We start from the raw sequence: 23646 nt of genomic DNA, 5'->3' as shown, positions 1-23646 counted from the left end.
ACTAAATGGCATTAATAATCTCTGAAGATGAATTAACATATTTTTAAATGCTTCTAGTTATATTCGCTATTCTTTCCCACAACTACATTACTCAGCATGAACTCCATTTTATCCCTTTTATCCCTTTTTGCCTCTAGTCTTGCTTATGAAGTTAAACAAAATATACCAGTCGGAAAGAGCAGCCCATCAGACTAAGGAGCAAGAAATAATTCGAAAGGAAGATCACAGAGACCAAAATTACGATAACATCAATCTTCTTTCATGACCTTACAAGATCCCTTTTATGCTCAGACCCAGAGTCTCAGCTCCTAAAGAGTGCTATAAAAAATTACCAAGAGCCAAACCCAGCGATGTGTTTCCTTGAAACTCTGGAAGTTGAATTTTTCCCCCCACAGGAATTTAAATGTTTGCTGCCTTTTAAGAAACAAATGCTCTACAATACTAAATTACCTTTCTGTTCAGCTAAACTCTCTTATAATCCCTTAGCACAGAGACAAACTGAGAGGAAAAGACAGAATATTTAAAATTCAGTTCCCCTTCTGCCCTACTACCCCCTACACATCAACCTCACTCTGCAGTTTGGAGCCTGAAGCTTAGCTCAGATGGCAATCAGAAAAAAAGTAGAGATAGAGGAGAAAAGTTTAGAGGAACATAACCAGAATAATTCAAAGGTGATTTTAACTGCTACCCAGCGTGAGGGTGGGGGCTGAGGGTTAACATATAGGTTTTTCTTCACATTTTAATTAGGAATAGGTTAGGTGGTCAATTTGTGCCTGCAGCATTCGGTAGGGTTAACGTCCTGTCATCAGTCACGCCTCTAAGAATACCACTGAACTAAGCGAATGGTGCTTTTTAAGGGCTCTCCGTGCTTCACTTAGAGACAAGGTGGCAGAAAGGTAGACAGCTTGCTCTGTCAGAGACCCTCCTGGCTCTGACCAGATGAAGAAGGCACCAACACACACCCCTTCAGGAATCCGCAACTCTTCCTGATTGATATTCAGCAAAGGCGCTGCTTGCTTAATAGAAATTTCTCAAAGGAGAGCTGTAGTTTCAGAGGTTTGTACCTTCTTATTGGGAGCAGGATTTTGTCTTATTCTGTTTTGCTTTACTTTTAGGAAGGCTTTTGCAAGGATTTGAGGACGGGAAAGGAAATGGAAAGAAAATCAAATAAATTACATGCAGTACAGAACCAAAAAACAAGCTGGTAAGGTGCTTTCCAATCCACGGCCTTTTTCCTAGCTAAATGTGTTTTTTTTAAACACTGCATAATAAAAAAGCTTAATAAAACCTGTAGATATAGTACCTGATATTCTTAAGTTAATGATAATAGTAAGTGGAAATGTTTCTAACTCACATTGTAGAAGTCTTTCATTTCTTTTTTCATTTTAGGGACATCAAGTAGCAAAGACCAAACTTGCCCTCTGAACTGCAACGGGATCCCTTTATAAATTCTCCTGTGGAACTGTAAAAAGAAAAAGAAAACATGAATGCAGCACAATCTACAAAGTTCTGAACAAAAAGAACAGTGACACATAACATGCTAAAGAGAAAAAAGCATATTATGTCAGTTCTCCTGGCGAACGGACAACCTGCTGAGGATGAGACTGGAACAATTTTTTTTGAGAGGCTGGAAGTGTGTAGAGACACCATCTGGGACCTCTGTTGATGGGATCAGCAGAGGAACAGGGAACAAAATGGATGCCAAGGCATCATCCACACAGGTGATGCTGACAAGTCAGGACAGCACGTAGACAGGTCTACCAAAACTGTATCACCTCTGCTGTGCTAAGCTTACTCTAAAAATATTGGGAAGACAACTGCAAATTTGGTAATTTACACTTTCCTTTTTTCTTTTTTCTCAACACAAGGGTTTCAGGACAAGCCACAAATAACTCATTGTAATTATCAGCTATAAATGGGAACGGTGAAAGGCAATCAGCAGCATCACAAAGCTCCAAAAATTAACAGTTAAAAAAAAAAAAAAAAAAAAAACATTACAGATTTTCAAATTCTTGCAGAACCACAACAGCGTGCTGAAATGTATGCATGCATGCCACGAACATGAGCTTGCTGGAAATACAGCAAGTGCAAGCTAAAGAGTTCAGACCATATTTCTAAGATAATGAGTTTTTTTCCTGAATGCGTATTAAAACATATTTGCACAAAAATAAATAAAGAAATAAATGTACATACCAGCTATAGTTTCTAAGACTACAGAAAAGACTACGGGGTGACCTAACAACACTGCACAGAGTGCAACTCTTGGCACTGAAATATAAAATTAAAATTTCCCCTTCCTGAGGGTCAGAAGGGGACGACTCAGTACCTGGCGAAGTGGAGTAGTTATATAAACTATCTATCTCGTGTCAGTCTTGCCTCTGACATGTCACGGCTCCTCTACTGTGATTCAGTGGTTTGGTTCTCACTGGGCTTATTTGAAAAATCAGCAGCACTGACAACTGTCTTCCCTGCTTCTCTTCCAATTACAGTTCTTTTTGCTGCAGCACTTAGGAGCACGAAGATCCTCTAAACAGAGAAAGACAGGCTAGCTCTCTTAAGTCTTGGCTTCGTGCAGCCAGGAGAGACCCGAGGCAAGCAAAGCCTCGGACCGATGGGGCATTAGGAACTCTCAAAAAATAAAAGTTAGCATCTTTATCAAAAAAACAGACAACTCTAACAAAGGGAAAGAACCTTTCTGAAGCTCTGCTCTCTGCTTTTGCCATTATTTTTCTAGCAGCACAGTGACAACCAGATTCTTTAAAAGGACAAAACACGCAGAACCCCTCCCCAAATGAACCATTCTTTTACTTAACCTGCAAGTTAGAACTTAAATTTCAAATGACAAAGCCATCACGTCCTTTAAACAGTTAGAAGAGTTACGTTTGTAGCCTAAGAAATACTTTAAAAGACAACCCCCCCCGATGAACAGGTCTTTTTTTCTCTCTCATATTTCATGTCTCCAGTTCAGAAAGATTAATGACCCACGAACTGCAGCATGTGTATAAACCTCACATAGTTTGAGATATATCAGATCTTTGACAGTGTTTTTAAGGCCAGAAAGGATCCCTGTCTGGATTTTAGAATGCCTCCCTCTTCCACAGGTCTTTTGATGGTTCTCCAAGGGAAACACAACCTAGAAGGGTTACGACTGTTTTCTCCATCCCTTTTTTATCGTAAAAGATGCTACAGCAATCCTGGAGGCCATCCACACAGAAAATGTTGTGAGGTATGAGCTTTTTGAGGAGGCTTTGATTCTTTATTGCTATTAAAATTGTTTAAGCAGCAGTTTCCTGCAAGGAAAAAGAATAAGCCACAGTGCTACAAAGCACGCTCCTACAGATGTGTATCCAGACTTCATTGGGAATTTCAGCGTTTGTCAACCCAGACACAAGGATAACTGCCTGTGAGAGGATAATTCAGTCTTTTGAAAGCTCAGCAACACCAATTGCAGTGGTGTCATTCTGCAGAGAGATTAGCCTGTCTGTTGGAAACCAGGACGAGCCAAATTTGCCAACCTTATCTGCTAACATGAAAGGAAGCAGCAGCGTTGCAAGTTCCCAACGACATCTAGCTGTGCTCCTCAGACCCACAGTACAACAACAGTGTATCTTGATAACAAGCATTGTCCCCAAGTCCATTATCGTTGTGTAACTCATTACCAAATGCCTCCAACAACTGAGAACTTGCTGGTGAACAGAATAGGCTGAAAAGAAGAAATTCTCCAGATGATTCTTGTTCTAAATGAATATTTTTGGAGAAGGCTAAGGTGGGCATTAGAGGCCAAAAAGAAGCCATGGTGATACTAGTTTCTTACTGAAATAGCGTTAAACAAATTCAAACCACCCAAACTGTGGATTTTCTTTTTTTTTAGGAGACTGAAAGAGCACAGTCAGTTTTTCAGCTGACTTTTTGGTTTTCCCATTTTCTGGATTTCTCAGGCTGGAATGACCAAACACTTGAGTTCTTGAAGTAGCAAGTAAAAACCGAGATAGAGACCACTGGAAGTACTTTTAAAAGAAAAGTTTGAAAAATGAGTTAGAAAATGTAACTTTAAAAGGAGTGAAAAGCACACAGACACTGGCAGGTCCAACATCCCACTATAGTTCTGTGAACAATCAGAAAGCGAGGAAGTATTTTCAGTTGCTGGGATCAGAAACAGTGCACTACCTGGTAGAATAAACCTAACTAACATTCAGAGCTTTTTACAATCCATTTCAGATCTGTATCCAGTCGACTCTGCTGTTCAGCCTGTTCTTTTAGTTAGACAAAGCAGCAAGCTCTCAGTCAGCCCAACACGTTACAAGATCCTGGCTACAGGCTCAGCAGAACGCCAGATCAGGAACTTTCGCTGTCTGCCGGACGGACCAGAGAAATGTAACTCAGGAAGAGGCTCTTTCATGGCTTAGGCTCCATTGCACAAACAATAATGTAGAAAATTGTTAATGCTTGTTTCCATGGAATGGCAAATGACCATGTGCTGCATCTCAGGGCTGGGGGAAACATGTGCTTCAGAGCAAAATTCATTTCTGGTAACCATTCAGTCACCAAACAGTTAAAGAATATACAAAGGAGCAACCTGATTATTAGCCAATTGAACTTCTTTCCCATACGTACCATACTACTGCCCTCTGCTGTCTCTTATTTCCACATATAAATTTAACTTATGTTGAAAACTGCTGGGTTGGATTTGTATTCTTGCAGACCCCTAATCAATTCTTCAGCTCTCCCTAAAGTAACCATTAAAATAAGTAGAAAACTCAGCAAGTTACTTTCCTTAATCTCCACAGAGGCAGAAGAGAAAGTAATCAGTCAATCTTCAACGAACTCATTAAAAGTCAGGCTTTCTTAAGATAGTAGCTCTAAGGAAGATTCAAGCAGATGAGCTTATAATTCAGATAACTGTGGTATGAAAACAGGCATCATCCACAGAATGGTGTTATGACATCTGGGATGTTTCCATCAGCATAGGACCTTATGGGGAAAAAAAGACATCCTCAGGAGATAGAATCAGATAAACACAACTTTAAAATATAGGGTCAAATTCTGTGCCACGTTCAGCAAGACAGAGTTGTTATAAACTCTTGCAATTATTACTAATGGTGTTGATTTTGTAGCAGACAGGACACACACACGTGGAGGGAACCTATCACCTGTGAATTCAAAAGGAGATTCTCGTGCCAGAAGCGATAGGACCTCCTGCACATTGCATTTTCCCATAGTGAAATGAGCCTATATGGAATGAATTTTAAAAAGCTTACAAAGAAGAAAAAAAAAGTCCATTAGATGTGGAATATCCCAAATAAATCTCAGCCATCTTCTCAAATAACGAAGTCCAAAACACCCACTATTCAAAGTGAACTCTATGAAAAAAAAATATAAAAAAAGGAAACTTACAGCCTGCCCTTTCTTCCCCTGCCCCAGTCTTCCAAGTTCATCCATCCACCCGGCTCCTGGCTAAGAAACGAGGCCACTATCACACAGCACAGGTCTAAGAGCAGAGACTGGCAGTCTAGCTGCTGCCAGATAGAAGGCCAGCTTTCAAAAAGCAAGCTCTCGGGTATGTCAGGAAGAGCTGCACGTGACGCAGAGGGACTTTGCCACCTCAAAGAGAATCAGCGATGAGAGGCACAAGAATTAAAATCTGAAGTCCCACAAGTAAGTATATTTATAATGAAAAGAAAGTGTATTTATAAAGGCTGCTGCCTTTAGAGGTTCTTCAGCTTCTGTCGATTGCATAAAAGGAAGAAGTGCAAAGACAAGAGTTGCTAAATCTCATTCAAAAAAAATAATCTGAGGAGTGCGAAGAGGGTTCTTCATTACGGCTCGGTGTTCAGACTCCAGACTAAGTGGAGACTTGATTATTATATTCTGTGTGAATGCCAGAACAGCTGGAAATTGCCAGCTACCCTGATTGTTTCTCTTTTTCCTTTCCCTCTCAATTTAGGCAACTTCAGTCACAGCTAGATGAAGGTAGACAGTGAAAGACAGCAATACTTTGGTGGCAATACTCAGATGGGAATATAACGGTTTTATTTAATCTTTCCTGAAAGTTATGATCATACTAAGACAGGAAAGATTCAATATCTGAGGTAGCTGATCGTGCTCTGGACTATTAAGCAGCAGAATACAAATAGGAAATAAAAGCATAAGCTAGAGAAACATGACACAGAGACACAAACTTTGCTGCTCTGTGACACTCCGTGCATGAGAAGTGACTGTGGGGGAGCAGCAAGCTGTGTGTGATTGCTATTTGTCAGAACAAAGACATGAGGACAGTGCCACCTTTCAGAGACTGGTGTCAGTAAGAATCGAGATGACTGCACTGAACAGACGCCTAAATAATCAGGCAGGAATCAAGGAGCCTGCACGGAGTTGTACTCGGGTTCATTTCCATTATGTTGGCTTTCATTACCTATAAATCGTTATTCAAATAGGGGAGAGACTGGCATTTTCCTCGTTCAGTCTTCTCCAGTTGCTCGTGGTCACACGTTGCTGCCGTCCTCCTAGGCACAGAATTCCTAATGGGAAAGCAGGATGAAGCCCCCAGAGCCCCCACCTCTGCATATTTAATATTCGTCTGCAATAAATGTTAGGGGAAGATGTAAACTGAAGCATCTCGTGCACACACACATCAGTGTGCGAATGTTTTCTCATAATTCTCCTTGCAGAGTTATGAAGGGAAAAATTAAGGAAGCAGCCCCGGGGCGTCTCTGCAAAAGCGAACTAAAAGAAAACTGCATTTTGCAATTAGGAATATGACAGCTTGGGATACTGTAATCAAATCTACGGATTCATTTACGGTATATGTAAAGTACAAACAGATTTCTCCAAGCCAAAGCTATTTTAGCTGTATGTTGTGAAGGGTCATTACAGAAGGGCTCTCTGAAGTCCCATTCTTTGTAACACCTACCTGTGACACCATTACTTTCTCTCCTCCCTCTCTCAAGTATGCCATTTTCCAAACCCAAGCCAGCACTACAGTTATAATCTCTAACCCTACAATTATTATTTCTGTTGATTTTTTTGTTGCAGCAATGCTCCCTTCAGTGCTGTTTCAAAGCAACACTGATTTCAGGCGCAGGCTGACCGCACAGACACCACAGGAGCACAAACTGAAGTGAATCCTGTAAGACACAGGCTGTTCTTTTCCTTTAGTGACTTGTTCCTCTAGTGTTAACCACCTCATCCTTCAAGTGAAGGCAGAAAACAAGAGGCAGGAATTGTTCTTGCAACCTGTTTCCACTCTTCAAAAAGTGGGTTTGGGAAACTGGTGCATTCTTCCAGTCCATTTTCAGATGAAAACTGTCATTAGTTGCTAATTTTGTACAATCCTCAGAACATCACCTGGCTTTCCATAAAGGGCAGCAACAAATAATGTCCAATTTTCCACTGTGTGTTAGGGAGGAGAAGGGGGTGGATTCTTTATTTTCTATATTCTGGTTCACTTACCACATCAGATGTAAGAAAGACTAACAATAACATCCTTGTTTTTGAAGTCTCACGTGCTCCATCAGAACTCAGCAATCACTGATTTTTTTTTCCTAGCCTCCAGCAAGGTTCATCCCTTTTAGGAACATATTGAATTATTCCTGCCTCTATTTATAGTTCAGTCTATAATTTGTTACACGAACTGAAGCCTTTTCTGCTCAGCTGACCTGCTATACCTTCTGCATGCTTGGTGAACAGAGGATTATTCTGGTAAACTGGTGTACAATGGACGGACGTCACGGGCAGCTGAAAACGAAGGCTGTTGCTGCTTGGACAACGCACAGCTATTGTGTTACCTGAAAGGTCACATCTGACATACTCTCTGCAAACTAAGTAGCTGTTATGCAGGGTTTTTTGACTATCCCTTTGATTTGTGTGAACATAAGTGATCTTCAGATCACCCCAATAAAGAAACAAACCAGAAGTGCTATGACCTCTAGCTTTTTCTTCCGGGAATAGGAAGTAGCATTGTAAGAAAAACTTGGGAAAAAGATTACTTCTTCATAATTAAAATAATAATAAAAAAAAAAAAAAAAAGATGAATCTGCTAGCTTTTCAATAATATCCTGAAAAATATCAGTAGCTGCTTTTGGTATTTTTAAGAAAAGCAGAGTACAAGACATAGCTTCTAGTCTCAGAATCGAAGGCAGCATGCATGCATCATAGGTGGGGAACATTACAAGAAAAGTTCTTCCTCTGCTTCAGTTGGAGTACTCCATCTCTCCCTCCAAAGCTCTTCCACGTTGCACTGAACAATTTACTACCCTGTTGTTCCACTAAGGGAGCAAGCTAAGTCTGCAGACAACTCATCCAGGCAGTGGCTGGGATGTGCCACAGCTGTCAGCAAAAGAGCAGCAGGAGCCCTCTGCAAAGCACAGCATCACCAGAAGTGTCAGAGCTCCAGTAGGAAATGCAAGTTTTGAGCCCTACTGAGGAGAAGAGGAATTTGGTTCCGGGAAGCTCGTACCCTGTGCATTAACCACCAGACAGCCAGAGCAGGATTTGTTCTGAAAACCTCCTCAGAGCACAGTGCTGGAAGCCCAGCCTCTCCAGGAAGATCGTCCCCAGCTAAAATTCTTCCATGCTTTCACTATTGAACAGTTTTAAGATGACCAAGAGTATATTTACAGCAAATAAATTATTCATATGATAGCCTCGACTTACTTTTCAAAGTGACTGAAAGCACTTAGCACTTAATGGCATACCCAACATAACCCAACTTCTGTCTTTACTCCCTGACCATTATTTGTAATCCAGTAGGTTCAAAGTAATTCTGGAACTAAAAACCCCAAAAGCAGTTTTAAGAGCATGAATGGATAATTCAATTACTTAAAAATTCACCCATAATTTCACATGGAAAGTCGTTTTACTCCATTTATGTTCTGTTGTTGTCACTGTTCTCTTCTAATCCAGAAATGCTGGGTATAGGTAAGGAGCTGCCAGCATAGTCAGGGATTTATCCCTGAACAGTTCTTTCATACTGGTCTCAAAATAAAAGCCCATCAAGATTGAAAGTGTTCTATTGAAAAGCAGATCCCATTCATACCATCAAAAAAAAAATCACTTCTCTTATTATGAATGCTGTGTTGCAGATGATTTACAGAAAAACAGACTTTTTCCTCCTGTAAGGGATGATAAGGCACAGGATGGCTTACACAGTGAAACTCTCCTTTTAGCAAAGGATATCTTGGGATATCCTAAGATATCTCCGCTGGCAAGCATGAAAAGGTAAACATCAAGTGCCCCACAAAATACCCCACATTATGACTAATCAGTTTCCTTGGAGAGTTATTTAAGACAGTTTTCAGTGAACAGAAGACATCCTAGGCTGTTCAGTAAACCTAAGTTGCAAAAAATAAATAAAAAGGAAACCATAGAAGAAAATAAGATTAATAATAAAAAACCTCTCAGATCTTAGTAAGATTCTTTTGAGGTACTGGCGGCATAACTTTAAATATTAATTACTACAATATCCAGCATACAAATTAATTAAAAAAACATCCTCATGTTAAAATTCACAACCATTGAAAAAGGGTTGTATGGTTTCTGCAGAGTTCAGCTATTCCCGTTTAAATGTATTCCCTCTTTTCAAGCTTACACTGATTTTCATTTTTTTTCCCTTCCTTCCCATTCTCAAGGTGTAATCAAATACAACTTCTGATACACACCAACTAACTGCAAGACAAGACAAGGCAAGGCTTCATCCACAAATTATTCTGCAGTCCTGTGAACGCAGGACACTACGTGGTCCTAGTTCTGAACCCACGGCACAAGCACAATGCAGTGCAACACACTATTACTGGGAATGATGAGCAGACACGATATTGTCATTCAAAATTCCTTGTATTTGGAAAAAAAATGTATATTTTTATAATCAGAAAATAAGACATCCTAATTTAAGGTTACATATTCATTTGGAAGCGATAACTAAAGAAAAAGCAGGCGTAACTTTACCTTTTCACTATTCTTGTATTTCTCCCAGCTTTTCAGCATCTTAAGCCATTTTGTAGTTCTTTCGATTTCAAGGTGCTTTTGCTGAAATGAAATCAGAATATGTTTTAAAATCTTTTCAAGATGAATACATTCAAAATTACTTATTTAATGTACTTTTTTAATATTGAGAAAAAAATTATTATAGTATCATCAACTTCTGGTCTACTCACATCTAAGAACAGCAACAAAGACTAACATCAGTTAAATTAAATTCCTCTTACAAAGTACTATTTTACATAGTGCTGACAACAAAGGTTTCTGCTGGTCTTTGGCTGCCTGTTTTTGGGGACGTTTTAAGTTCAAGATTTGTAGAAGTTTCTTCTCTACACCCTTTTGACAAATACAAAAAAAAAAAAACTTGCTCCTATACTCAGTAATGTTTCAGGCTGCAATTTCTGCTGCAAGCATTTTAAGTTAGCTGGCTCTGAAATCAGAGCCTTCTTTAATCACGACACAATTAGCTGTTTTAGTTCCTAGAGTTTCCTGGCACTTTGGCTTTTCACAGTCAAAAATCCATACTAAGTTAGTCTGGATGATAAGAAGAAGTGCTATTTTTACAGCCCAGTTTTACACGCTGTAAAGAAGGCTACATCTCCCTAATTACTCTAGAAAGCTAACTATTAACTCTGATGTCTGTGGGGGAAGTGAGGTTGTTTTTTATGAAGCTATTTCAACTGCTGCATAATGCCTTGGAGCTGAGGATTTTCCAGGAACAGTGAAAAAGCTGAAGCAGAAAACTTGTCTGTGGTTACTGCTTTCTCGTCAAACCTGAATATTCTGGGGTTTGGTAAAGCCCAGCTCCTCCACTTCAATTCTTGGTAAGACAGGAAGGATGTTCTGATTCATATGGTCAGCGATAAATCGATGTAAGAATATTCAGAGTAATTTCTGCAGGACACTGGAAACTTATTAATACTTTATATCTAAAGTGTGGGGGATAATATAAATGAAAACTATTACTTATAGTCTCAACTGAATTCTAAATGTACTTCTCGCTTTTACTGCTCATCAGATTTTATGTATTCTTTCTTGTCTATCAACACAATAAAATGGGAAAGGAATGTTTAATCCAGGATCACAAAGCCTTCAACTAACAGAACCGCAACTTGGTGACTGCTTAGATCCATCCCAACCCTGATTCAGTCCATAAAACATCTTGGAAATAAAGGGGTTTTGGTTTTGTGTTCTGTTGTTGCTATTTGAACAGTTACTTTTATTTCCACCCGTCCAACAGAAGTGTAAGTTAGGTGGAAATAATTGCTTCTACCATCTCAATCTTACTTATCTAGCTCTTCACGTTGCAATCAACTGCTCACATTCTTGTTCAGGCTCCATGCTGTATTTAGTAAAGTCTCAAGCACTTCTTATTTTTTCAAATAATATTTAAAGCCCTTTCTGAAGAGTTAGGTTAGAAGGAAACCGTACAAAAACTACTGCTTCCCAAATCTGATAGGTTTCACGTTATTGCTTCTGATTCTCTTCCACACTCTGAACCTCTGTACGAAATCAGCATTTTTAGCATATCAGAGGTAGATGGTCTCTAGGCGTAGTTTCCACTGCTCGAATAACACTGCTGTCAAGTTGGAAAAGGTCTCTGCCCTCAACAGGTTGTTTAGATAATTGGTAAGAAAAATAAAAATCTACCTGCTCCTACAGTCTTTTTGTTTGCATGTTTGATCTACTTTCAAGATTTTTGGTCTTTTGAGCCAGAAGCTCACTTCAATTGTATGTTTGTTCAAGCTTTTATGCCTTCTGTGTCAATTTATCCCAGTACTCAAGCAATGCTGCCATACTCAAAATAGCAATTATTTTTTCTCTGTTCGGTTGTTGAGAACTTTTAGCTATTTTTTTTAAAGGCTGAATTATGTTCACTTTCATGTCTAGCAGGTGCGCCACCAAATACACGGATAGATCTGAAGCAGCTCATTGCAGAATAGAGGGCTGCTGCTGCTGCTCTTTTAGGCAAGTTCCATGTAGTTGTCACCAAAAAAAAAATCCATTTATCTCTCTTCTGAGTACGTTATCCACTTTGAAGCATTCTTGCCATAGGGAACAACAGAATCCCTGACTGAAAAAGAAAAGGTTTCTCACTCTCGTGTCAGTAAATAATACACTAATGAGAACACGAAGCGTGAAGTTCTGCTGGCAAGCACTTTTGGCTGCATCTTTTGTGCAGTGCTCTTCCTTCTTCGATGGCAAGCGTGCTAGAGCTGAGCCTTACAGCAAGGCTGCAGCAGGAGCCTCAACAAAACCAGAACTCACTGGACCTGCTCTCTGATGTACAATCAAGTAAATCAAAGACAAAAAACCCACAGCACTGAAAATGCCTTACAAAGCATTTCATAGCACTTCATAAACAGTCTGACACAGACTCCAGATTTCCTGAGGTCAGTTCCCTGTCCGCCTTTCTCTTCTGGTTCATCTTTCCTCCCCTAGCTTTAGCTCAGATGTGCTGTGTGATTCACATGAAGATTAGTTCATAAAGCAGGACAATGGCTTGGCACATTTAAGTCATCAAATGCCCAGCGAGGTAAACAAAGCATCAAAGGTACACTGCATTCACAGCAATAACGCCTATTCTAAAAGTATTACAGGCAAAAACATGAGCACAAACGTGTGCACAACCCCAGCTTTAGCTTGACATTAGGATGTATATGAAGAATGTAGATTTAAAAGTCACAAGGATATGCACAACCCTTTAGCTAAGCTGCAAGTTAAATCAAAGCATGAGTTAGGAACTTGTGTTTTTTGTGTTGTTTTTGTTTTGTTTTGTTTTTAATTCAGATTTAAAGCAAAAAAAAAAAAGCAAAAACTTTAACAGATTTTGCACAGAAAGCTTCCAGTGTTAGCCTCTATTAACATGACACATTCATTGTCCTGTGAATGGTATGTGAAAATAGCAAAGCCTCAACCACCACTGATAGAAGGCAGATAAGCCTCAAACCAGCAGAGGTCAGGATATCATCAGGAGTACAACCAGGAGTCTAACACAGGAGCATTACTGCACGATTATAAAAAGAAACTAGGTTTGCAACTTAACATTGATTCAATAAATACAGTTTCTATGCTGACATTTTGTCTGAGACAGCATGAATAAAATATGGGACAAAGAACTGAGACACTGTTTTCACCCAATAATTTAAGGCTAACAACACAGTCACAGTGAAACAGAGCTTCAAAACACATGCACCACAATAATTGCAAGCTGTCTAATGTTTATGCTCATAGGCTCACCACCCTGCTGTGTCCTGATGGAAATGAAATTATATATAGTCTTACTGTGTTATTAAATGTAATGGAACATGGCAGGAAAATGCAACTTATTTCAGGCTGTGTATGCAGAAATACACTTGAACTGCCGCAAAACATAAGGGACTCAGAAGTTCACTTCTGAGAAACGCTTCTTGCTAGCCCCGTACTGATCCCCTGTTGGCTTCTCCACAGAAGCTCAAAGTACTTCACATATGGAAATGTTGCTCCAAGTCCTCAGAGCTGAGCTTCCTTAAGACAAGTCACTCCACCCCTCTTCCAAACACTCTAATGATTTGTGCAGCCAAGAGAGAGGACTAAACTTACAGCTTTCAGCGTTTCACAATGAGTTTTTTGGTGATACAGATCAGTACGAATCTGATCAAGTCCTAGAGATAAGAAGGGGACTGACAGAAAATGCCCACGGTATTGAAAGGCACACATGTAGGCCCAGACAAGCAGATACTCGGTTCCCAATGATTTTAATAAAAGCTCAATAAAATCAAAAGGTCAGCTCCCAGACTTGTCCTCCAGCATCCTCCCTCAGTGGGAGGCCTTTTGGACTGTGGCCTGCACTGCCTGTTGATGGGTCTTACACATCTACAACACCCCTGGCTTGTCAACTCAGCATTACAAGGCTGTAATCACGCTGCAGTGAGTGACATCCAGGTCACCCATCACTGTTTCCATAGAAAAGCAAGCTGCACATGCCAGGGGAAGGCAGCAGATGCCTCAGCACCAGAGGTGCCACCTCACTTGGCCAAATCCCCCGGCCAGTGCAGCTGACGACAGCTGTGGCACCGCCATGAGGCTGCTCACCCCAGACAAGTGCCTGCCAGCTGGGAACCCATCAGGGCAGGGCCGGGCAGGATTTGTTAAATAACTCTGTTTACGTAAATAAATAACGTAAATAGCTCAATCACATGATGGGTGAGGAAAATCTACGTCTCACTGCGACTAGTAATGACATTATCGTGTGGGCCGCCAAGGGATCTGGAGGCTAGTTAACAAGGCCTTGAGGGACACAGTCCTTCTGGGACTTCCATCGTGATTCTCCGGGAATGCAAATCACTAAAACGTTTCATCTCCTAATTTCACAACAATTTATATTTTTAAAAAATCAGGAATTTGTAAGAGTTCGCTTCCTACTTAAAAAACTGGAGGACACTGAACTTACCTTCTCTATTGCTGCATCATGGACAGGAAGCTCTTCTGGACTGAAAACAAAGAAAAAATTCACATTAATCTACAAAAAAAAAATCATTTTGTCTAGGTCACATTACAAGTGAACTTCTATAATAGCAATATGTAGTAATGAACAAGTAAACAAGAAGTCTCAGCTTCAGATGGGTATGACATGGTACGCAGGAACCCTTGGAATTTAGTTTTTAAACACAGTAAGATTCACGTTTTAAGTAAAAAAATAAAATTAATATTGAAACTTCTAAATCAGAACAGACTGCAGAACTTCAAGAGAAGAGGACTTTACCAAAACAATAATTAATCATAATCATAATAATTTTTCTGTTAAAGCACCCTGGGCTGTACTACTCACCTGAAACCAGAATTTTCTTTAAACATAAACAGCAATTTTAAATTAAAAGTTGTTTTAATGAAAATTTTTCAAACCATTGCATATTTTGTGTGCAGCTTTATTTTTTAGAAATCCAGCTATTCCCAAACCTGAGAATCCGAACTCCATTCCATGCATTTTTAACCTAAACAGCTTCGTTACTTGACCATATAATTAAAATAATTAAAATACCCCTAAAAAAGTTTTCCCTTCTTTTCTATTTTACCCTGTGAAAGGCACAGAGACTTTGCTTGACTTAGGAGAGTTAACTTTTTTTTTTTCAAGTTTAAAATTTTCACTCTGATGAACAGGGAGAAGGTGACAAAAAGTTTTATTAGTAGGTATCTAATTAATATTTTAAAATAAATTTATTTCACTTCTTAACCTAACTAAAAAGACGGGTTATGAAGAAAAAACTTGAAAAGCAGCCTTTTATCAGATATTTTCTGGCTTTATATTATTTTAGTTTCATTCTGAGGGCTCTAACTTATGTTTTTCTTATCAAAGAAACCTATGTTTTTCATATCAAAAGTAACTAAACCGCTTTGATGCCAAATGAGACTTCCTTCCTTTGTATGCATCGTCTGCAGCTCCTGAAAACATAGCAGCTCATCTAAGCAGCAAGGCTCCCCTTTTCTGCTCTACAGATCAGATAAATAACATAGCCAACAAAACCCACCTTTAAAAGGGACAAAATAAATCCTTCACAATAAGAACAAGAAAAAACAGAAGATTAAAAAGAAGAGTCCTCACTAAGTCTTAATATTTTGAAAGAATAACTACTCACATCATCACAGCTGTCTCTGGCGAGGACACTAAAACCCACCAGTTTAGACCAGTATTAAATCTGTGCAAGGGTGAAAAACATCCTTAATGGGAAAAACTACAGAAGTTGAGATGGAAATTGAAATCTGCTTTCCTTCCTATGTTGATGAAGCCAATATAAGAATAGTCCAACGCAAAACACTTAAGTTATATTTATATTTTATTTCATTTAAAGACTTAAGAGATGCAGTTTCAAATTCAGAAGTTTTAGTTGAATAATGAAATACATCTGAATTACTTTACCTAATGAAAAATCTTGTTCAAATCAACATTTTGGAGCCTACAAAAAACAAATTTTGGAATCCAAACAAGTCTAAGTTTCCAGTACATACATTAGGAACTAATTTAAAAACCAGCAGAGCTTATCTTTTGACCAGCAAAAAGCATAATCAGTTCATTTTGAAGCACTTCCCAAGTATCTGAGAGTTTTCTTGAAGAGTAACACCAAAACCCAATATAATCTGATGGGAAGTCTCAGTGTCTAACATGCTAGAAAAAGCCTACATCTAGTACCACCTGAAGATGTGATGATGTGCATCATTGTGTACATCCCCACGTAATTAAACTAACAAACTGAAAGTAGGCTCTGTGTGTGCCAAATATCACCTAGAAATCTGAACAGAAGTTGAAAAAACATTAATATAATAAGCAAGTGGGAAGAAAAAAATATATTTGCTAATCTGCTTTAGTTTTTTACTTTTAATTACAAAGATTGCTACGCCTTTCAAACTTTACTTTGAGTTTTCTGTTCTTTAATGACCTCTTCTCCTCTCCTAACGCCAAATTTGAGTGATCCCTGTGGCTGCCTGCGCGAGCAGCTGGACTAGACGATCTTCGAAGGTCCCTTCCAACTGAGCTACACTACCAGAAGAGTCAGGCTCACTGAGGCAGCAAGAGGAGCACAGTCACTGCATTCTTCATGGCCATGCAAGGTCACACAAGCAGCTGGCTGCCCATACAAGAGACTCTTTTTCTTCCCGGTGCTGTCACCAGCATGTCAGGCACTGAGCTGATGGCTCCAGGTCCCTGCATACCCACACAGGACCCAGCTCCTGCTCTGCTGAACTGGGACCACTGGACAGCTCAGCTGCCCGTTTTCTAATCTGGCACAGAAAGTAATCACATGAGAAATTACTCCAATCTCATTTTCTCACAAAGGAACAGACAATTGACAATAATTTATTATGGAAATGCTCTCTGCTAGCTTTTAAATAACCTCAGAAGGACAAATAGAAAGTATAGCTGGATGTACTTTGTCCCAGCAAGCAGATCCCCTACTGCCTGGCTGTATTAACCCAGCAGCAAATTTATCATCACATTGCTTGTGCGCTAATACCAGGCACCCACGCACTTCAGGCATCGAAATGCCATGGGAGCACGTTACGCCAGCCCTGATTTTCATTCCCCAAGATGCTGCTTCCAGCTGAGCAGGAGGACGACAGCAGGGAGCGGAGGAGCACCTTGCCCCAGGCTGCTCTGTAACTCACGGGCCTGGAACGCAGGAGGGAGTTCCTGGAGATCCCGTGCTCAATTAACGAGGCTGCACTGATGACGCCCACGTACTCACATACATAATATTCAAATCTGTCATGTAAGGACTTAAGGAAAGGCATAATGAGCAAACAAACTCTCTTGACCTGCTAAAGAAGTTTGAAATAAATACATCTCCTTTTACTGTATTTATTTTCTATGCAGAAGCATCATTTTTTCTCTAAAAAAAGATTTGTTTGTGTCACTTCGGACACAAAAGTCCCATCTATTAACCTAATTTTAGTAGACTGGAAGTGTTCCAATCTTCCCCCTCCATCTCATTTTTTATACCTTCAGTTATTTAACACTGAATCTTCTTCCTCCTTCCACAGCCTTTTTAAACCTGCATTTCTCTATCTGAGCTCTTCACCAAGTACTAAGGTGAGTGGTAAACAGTATTAAATTAGCCACATCCTGGCCTGAGAGGACTGCTTCCCTTTAATAGCTCCAGTAATATTCATGCAGGGGATATGGAGAAGAAAAGCAGGGCTGATTAACGTAATTAGCACAGCACCATACAGTACCTGAAATCCGAAAGAGAAGGCATGGGGCAGCTTTTAACTGAACCCATGTACATAAGGTGTCATTTGGCAGAAACACAGCCTTAGCACCACATGGACCAGAGTCAAGGAAGATCTAACTTGGGTAAAGGCAACATAATCAGACGGGAACCAAGAATTGTTACGGCTGGTCCGTGCCTTCACCCCAGGCACAAAGTAAGGTGAGATTAAATCCTGGCTCTGACAGAGAGGACAGCCCACACGGAGGTGTGCTGGTTTGCTACCAGAAGGCCCTTCAAAGACATCTCATGGATAGGGAACAGACTGCGGGGTCTCACTGGGATCAGGGCCCATACACAGGGTCCTCACTGGCAGTGCTCTGCAGCACCTGCTGGAAGTCCTCTTCCCGTCCTGCAGCCTAGCCTTGTATTGCTTTCCTGGGAGAATTTCATGTGAAGGAAAAGCAACCTAGAGTCCAAATAACCAGGATTTCATGTGGGCAAGTAAGGATTTGATTGAGAATGCTCAGACTTTGTTTTGTTTTAATTAGCTTCCAAATGATAGATGGATTTTACATCTCTGCCACGATGGCTAATACAGTTTTTCACGCATTTTTTCAAGATAGCTGTTAAAAAGAAATATTAATCTGAATTACATAGAGATCTGACACATCAGAAAGCTACACGTGCAGATCTGTGGTTTGACCATTAAGCTGTATGTTGTAATTAGCTCCCATGAGTAGCTGAAATACGCTGAAAACAGTCCCAGACTTCACAGGCTCACAGTCACCCACCAACTGCTGCCACTTATATTGGCCTTCTTTAAATAGCACTGATATATTTGTTCAACAGAAACAAAAGGAAAGACTTCCTCATATTAGTTCACTCACTAGATTTATTCTTCTCCTAAGCTTGTTTGCAGTTACGTTCAAATTTCTTTGTCGGCTGAAAATTTCATGAGAAATTTTCATCTCTTAACTCCTAGTTCTAAACCCACCACCTTCTTAATCCCCCTCCCTACCTGCTGCAGCCTTGCTTAGCCCAGAATTAGCCCATGCCCTGTGAAGAACCTTGGGCTCCTTCAACCTGAAAGTGTTGCAAATTATTCATGTTTGCAAATCATTCTTAGATTTAAAAGAAATTAAAAATACATCAAATTTTGTCAATTAATTTCCATATTCCTGTATTGCTGAATTCACTATCACATGTATATTAAAAAATGCAAATCCTCATAAAATCCCAGAATGGCTCGGGTTGGAAGGGACCTCAAAGCCCACCCAGTGCCACCCCCTGCCATGGGCAGGGACACCTCCCAGCAGCCCAGGCTGCCCAAAGCCCCATCCAGCCTGGCCGTGGGCACTGCCAGGGATGGGGCAGCCACAGCTCCTCTGGGCAACCTGGGCCAGGGCCTCACCACCCTCAGACTGAAGAATTTCCTCCTAATATCTAGTCTAAAACTACCCTCTTAAGTTTAAGACCATTCCCCCTTGTCCTATCATTATCTACCTGAGTAAAGAGAACCTCTCCATCCTTTTTATAAGACCCCTTTAAGTACTGAAAGGACACAAAAAAGCAAAATGAAAGCTGTGGTGCAGTCCTTCCATAAAATAGCTTCTCACAGCATTTCCTAATTATTTTCTCAAGCCACCCTCAACACATTACTAAGTGCAAAAGCATCACCTGGCATGCACATTTTAACTGAAAAGTGTTATGAAACCATATTTGGCATCACATATTAAATACAACGTGGGAAATGTTTCTTGCAGAACACTTATCTTCAAGGTCTCATTACTCAATCACAAAGAAGTAGATGCAGTGGGTTCACTTTTTCAGTTGTGATGCAACGTTAAGTGTTTCAAGCCAAGAGGAAAACACATTTGTTACCAACCAGAAGAATGAATTGGATGGAACTCCTGAAAAAAATCCAGCCTTGGGTTTTGACTCTTTCTGAAATAGCTTTGATCAAGGAATATGTGAGTGAAATATCTACAAAAAAAAAAAAATAATAGTGTAGAACCAAAATCCAAAGGGGTCATCAAGTTAAGTTTATGAAAAGTGGGAACAAATGGAGAATTCAATTGACATTTGAACACGAAAAGTCTGAGTGCATATGAAAATGTTGTACAATATATAACTCAAATGGTTGAGTTACAAATTGCAACAACATTTTGGAACTTAATTATATTAGGAAGAAGTAAATCTTCCCAGGCATGAACAGTTATTAGGCTGTGCAATAATTCATCAGGAGTGAGTTGTACAAGTCTATAGCATTACTGGACAAAAAATGAGTATCTTCACACTGGGAAACCAACTCTACAACAGCAAACACACCGACTAGATGCTCTTTTAGGTCTGCCTCTCCTTCAGCTTCTGATGCAGGGCACATAAAACCATCAAAGCAATAATCAGAATGGTTTGGTTGGAAGGGACCTCAAAGATCAGCTAGTTCCAACCCCCCTGCCACAGCCGGGAACACCTATAAATAAAAAAATACATTATGAATACATGAAACTGTGCATTGCAACAGAATGCAGCCTTATTTTGTATATCTCCATATCAGCCCAGGCAGCTCTTCCTGCCTCACGTCATACCATATAGCTGCTGATCTCTGTTCAAAGGTTAGGTGACAAGTGTTGCACAGTCATCTTACTGTAGGGAAGATAAATAAGACTGCGTAAACCACCAGACACATAACAATGCTACTTAGAATGATTATTTCCCTGTCTGCATTAAATTACTGCCACGATATGGACTATAAAGCAAACTGTCTTATGAAGTCAACTGAAAAAAGCTAATTAATCCTTACAAGTAAAACCAAAACAGTATTTCAACTGCATGCCTTTCTTTAGACATAGGATTAAATTGTTCTACTTTTTAAAGCACAAATCTAAAGCAGAATTCAGACAACATCGAATTCACATCTTTTAGTCTAAACAAGTTAATTTTCAGAAAAATTCTGATTTTGATTAATTGATTTAATCTTCCAGCCTTTGAGAGGAAATTAAAGGCAACAGTGTAATTTTCAAAACCAATAATACATGGAAAAGATTTCTGAGAATATTAAAAAGAAAGCAAGTTGGGTTTGAAACTAAATGATGGATTTTCTACAGATAGAACTCCATGGATCACTTCCTCCTCCTTCCCATTACGTATTTTATTTATACAAATCACAATTCTGATTGTGTGTCTATCAAAATAATTGGGGCTCTGCTACTGCTACCATCCACTCTAAATTTCACCAGCTAACCTTTGCACAGTATGGGGGTGGTGTCTGCAGCAGACTAGAAAACAGCTTTCCGAAGTTTTGTTAGAATTAATAAGCAAGCCAAAGCAATTAATTAACATACAGGATAAGCCAACGTGATATCCCACAATATAATTATCAGGAAATATGCTGCAAGAAAGAATTTAGTGCTGGCAAAAGATTGGATCAGATGTGATTTCGTGACTAGATTTTAGTTACAATTATTATTTGTGGATTCTGTTGACGTTGCTGCCAACAAGCACAGCACAATGCCATGAATATGTAGCCCCTGTCCAGAAGTCTGCAGCACAGCAAACTCCCAGAGATAAATTAAAAGATTTATCAAATTCCATTAAATCTCTATCATTAGGGACAGGTACATTCTATAGAGAAACTTTAAAGTTTTTCCAGCTTGGAATCAGAAGACCTTTGAGAAAATCTATAATCCACATAATTGAGCAGAGCAGCATTTCTAGTTATCTGATGTCATTTTAATTGAATATATGCAATCACTGAGGTTAAAAAGTCTTCTCAGAATCGAATTCCAAGTGTCTTGAAAAAAAATATAAAAAAAAAAGAAAAAATACAAAAAGGTAAAGCCACCTTATAGCCCTAAAGTGGCTAAAGACAAATGAAAAAGAATAAATCTCTTTGCCTTGCATTTGATTTATACTCAATATATAAACATATAAAAAAGTTTTTTTTTTTCCTTATATATGTAGATTGCTTTTAAGTATTGCTTGAAGGGTAGTTAATATGTAGATCACTTACATCATGTATTAATAATAATCCAGGACTTGCATGTTGGCAGCTTCATCTGTACTAAAACTAATGTGCTATGCAACGTATATTCTGACATCAATGAAATACGACAGTAGTGTTCCAGCAGCACAAATTTGTTTGCTGCTGAAATTCAACACTTTATGTACCTACACTTGCTTCTTCTATAAAACAATATTCTGCAGTCTAAGATTCTGCTTTGGAGGGTCTTTCATTTGGGTCAAGATCCGCAGCATCACTGCACTTCAAGAAAAAATAAACATCCATCACCCAGACCTCATTCAGCACTCTTAATAATCACTGTCAATGAAGCATATTCAGGCCATTCCCTACATCCTTTAGTCTTCTATAAACACTAAATATAGTAGGAAATGTAGGTAATAATGATTGTGTTAAATCTTTACATGCTGCTTGAGCAGTAACTTCAAACCGAAGCACACCACTTTATATATTTTGTATAAATTAAATCCTCTGTTATCATACTCACTGACATTTTCAGGTGTGCTACCTACTAGCTCTTCTCATAACAAGAAGTGGTTCCTGAATTCCCAATACACAGTGGGTGATCTTTTACTCAAATCAAGAAATGGAAGATGTTAACAGAAGCACAGTGTTTGTCCTTAGCTGGCAGATTTCTCCTGCAGCTTTACTTGTGTTCGCAATTAAATCTGCAGGGCTGCAGTCACTTCACTTCTTTCTGTATCTGCTGAGAATCGTGGAAGTGACAGCCTGCACTAACACATTGGAAGGGATTTAAAATTCAAATTTCGACTCCAGTCCTAAGAATAAACTAAAGAAAGGGGTTCATCTGTGATCCAGTTTTGGAAAATAATCCACAGTGCCCTGAATGATAGAAAATAACAACAAAATGCCCCTACCTGCCATGGGGAGATCCTACCTGCAGAGTAGCAGAACCAACCATACATTAGATTGCGATCAGGATAGCAGGAGAGGAGGAAAAAACAAGTCTTAAACTTCCTTAAAAATGACGGGAAAAAAATACACCTTTTCCTAAGATGAACAAGACTGAATTAAAAAGAACATTTGAAACACTTTTGTAAAGGAGCTGAAATAAGCAGTCTAAAACCACACAAGGTCTTATCAGTAACTTCTAGATACAAAAAGATTTAAATGCTACTGCAGCCATGAAAGCACAGCACACAGGGAAAGTTGTTTATTGTCCACTGGAAGCCAAAATTAAATACACACCAAAAATATGACTGAGAAAGATGTACCCGAAATCCTACTACTGTCCTTTTGGGGCTACAAATACCAGTCCCAGAGTTGCAACTTTTAGAAATGTGTTCATATGCATTAGTGGAAAGAAAAAGATCACAGTGCAACTGTGACTGGACACAAATGTCTGCATCCAAGTCCAGGAAGGTGTCAGAACAAATAATACCTAAGTAAAACATCCAGCAAGCTCAATACTGTTTGGCTGTTGGTTCTGTTGAAATAGGATTGCCTATTTTTACCCAGGTCTCTGCAAGTTCACAGTTTCACAGGCTCCATCACTTCACAGCTGAATAGCAAGCAGAGATTCATTTCAGTTTATCCACAACTAATAAATAGGATCTGGTCCCAAAATCTGTAAAGTCCCTTCATTATTGTTTAGTACATGTCTATCACTAGCATGTTTTCACACTAGGCTTCACCATACAAAGCACAATTAAAATTTTCTTTTAGTAGTTGTTTCCTGTGAAAGCATGCAGGAAAAAAAAAATATTGATTTTGTTTAATGCTAGGAAGATTAATCTAAAAAAGGCATTTTGAATCTCAGTTCCTAACCCAATACAACTTCAACTTCTCTCCTTAAATAAAAACAATTCTCGGTGCAATAAGGAAGGAAGATTATTTAGAGGTGAAATTTAATTTTTTTTTTTTTAATAGCAGTTCCTCAGTAGCTTGATTAGCAATGAATATTTCAGAGCCAAATCAGTCCAGGGAAATGCAGCACCTATAGAG

General features: G+C 39.2%; 1 protein-coding gene across 7 annotated transcripts in view; it reads right to left on the bottom strand.

Annotated features, from left to right (window-relative positions):
* USP6NL (USP6 N-terminal like) overlaps nucleotides 1-23646 on the bottom strand; it is a 117607-nt gene that overhangs the window by 28299 nt on the left and 65662 nt on the right. For all 7 annotated transcript variants that reach the window (XM_068670046.1, XM_068670048.1, XM_068670047.1 and 4 more), the window contains 3 exons: nucleotides 14408-14447; nucleotides 9943-10023; nucleotides 1355-1462 (listed from right to left, as the gene is read on the bottom strand). In XM_068670046.1, the coding sequence (XP_068526147.1) occupies nucleotides 1355-1462; nucleotides 9943-10023; nucleotides 14408-14447 (229 nt within the window). The remainder of the gene's footprint in view (nucleotides 1-1354; nucleotides 1463-9942; nucleotides 10024-14407; nucleotides 14448-23646) is intronic.

This window comes from Anas acuta, chromosome 1 (genome assembly GCF_963932015.1).
Source record: "Anas acuta chromosome 1, bAnaAcu1.1, whole genome shotgun sequence".
NCBI lineage: Eukaryota > Metazoa > Chordata > Aves > Anseriformes > Anatidae > Anas > Anas acuta.
The sequence above is the reverse complement of the archived record's forward strand: the minus strand, read 5'-3'. Positions and strand labels throughout refer to the sequence as shown.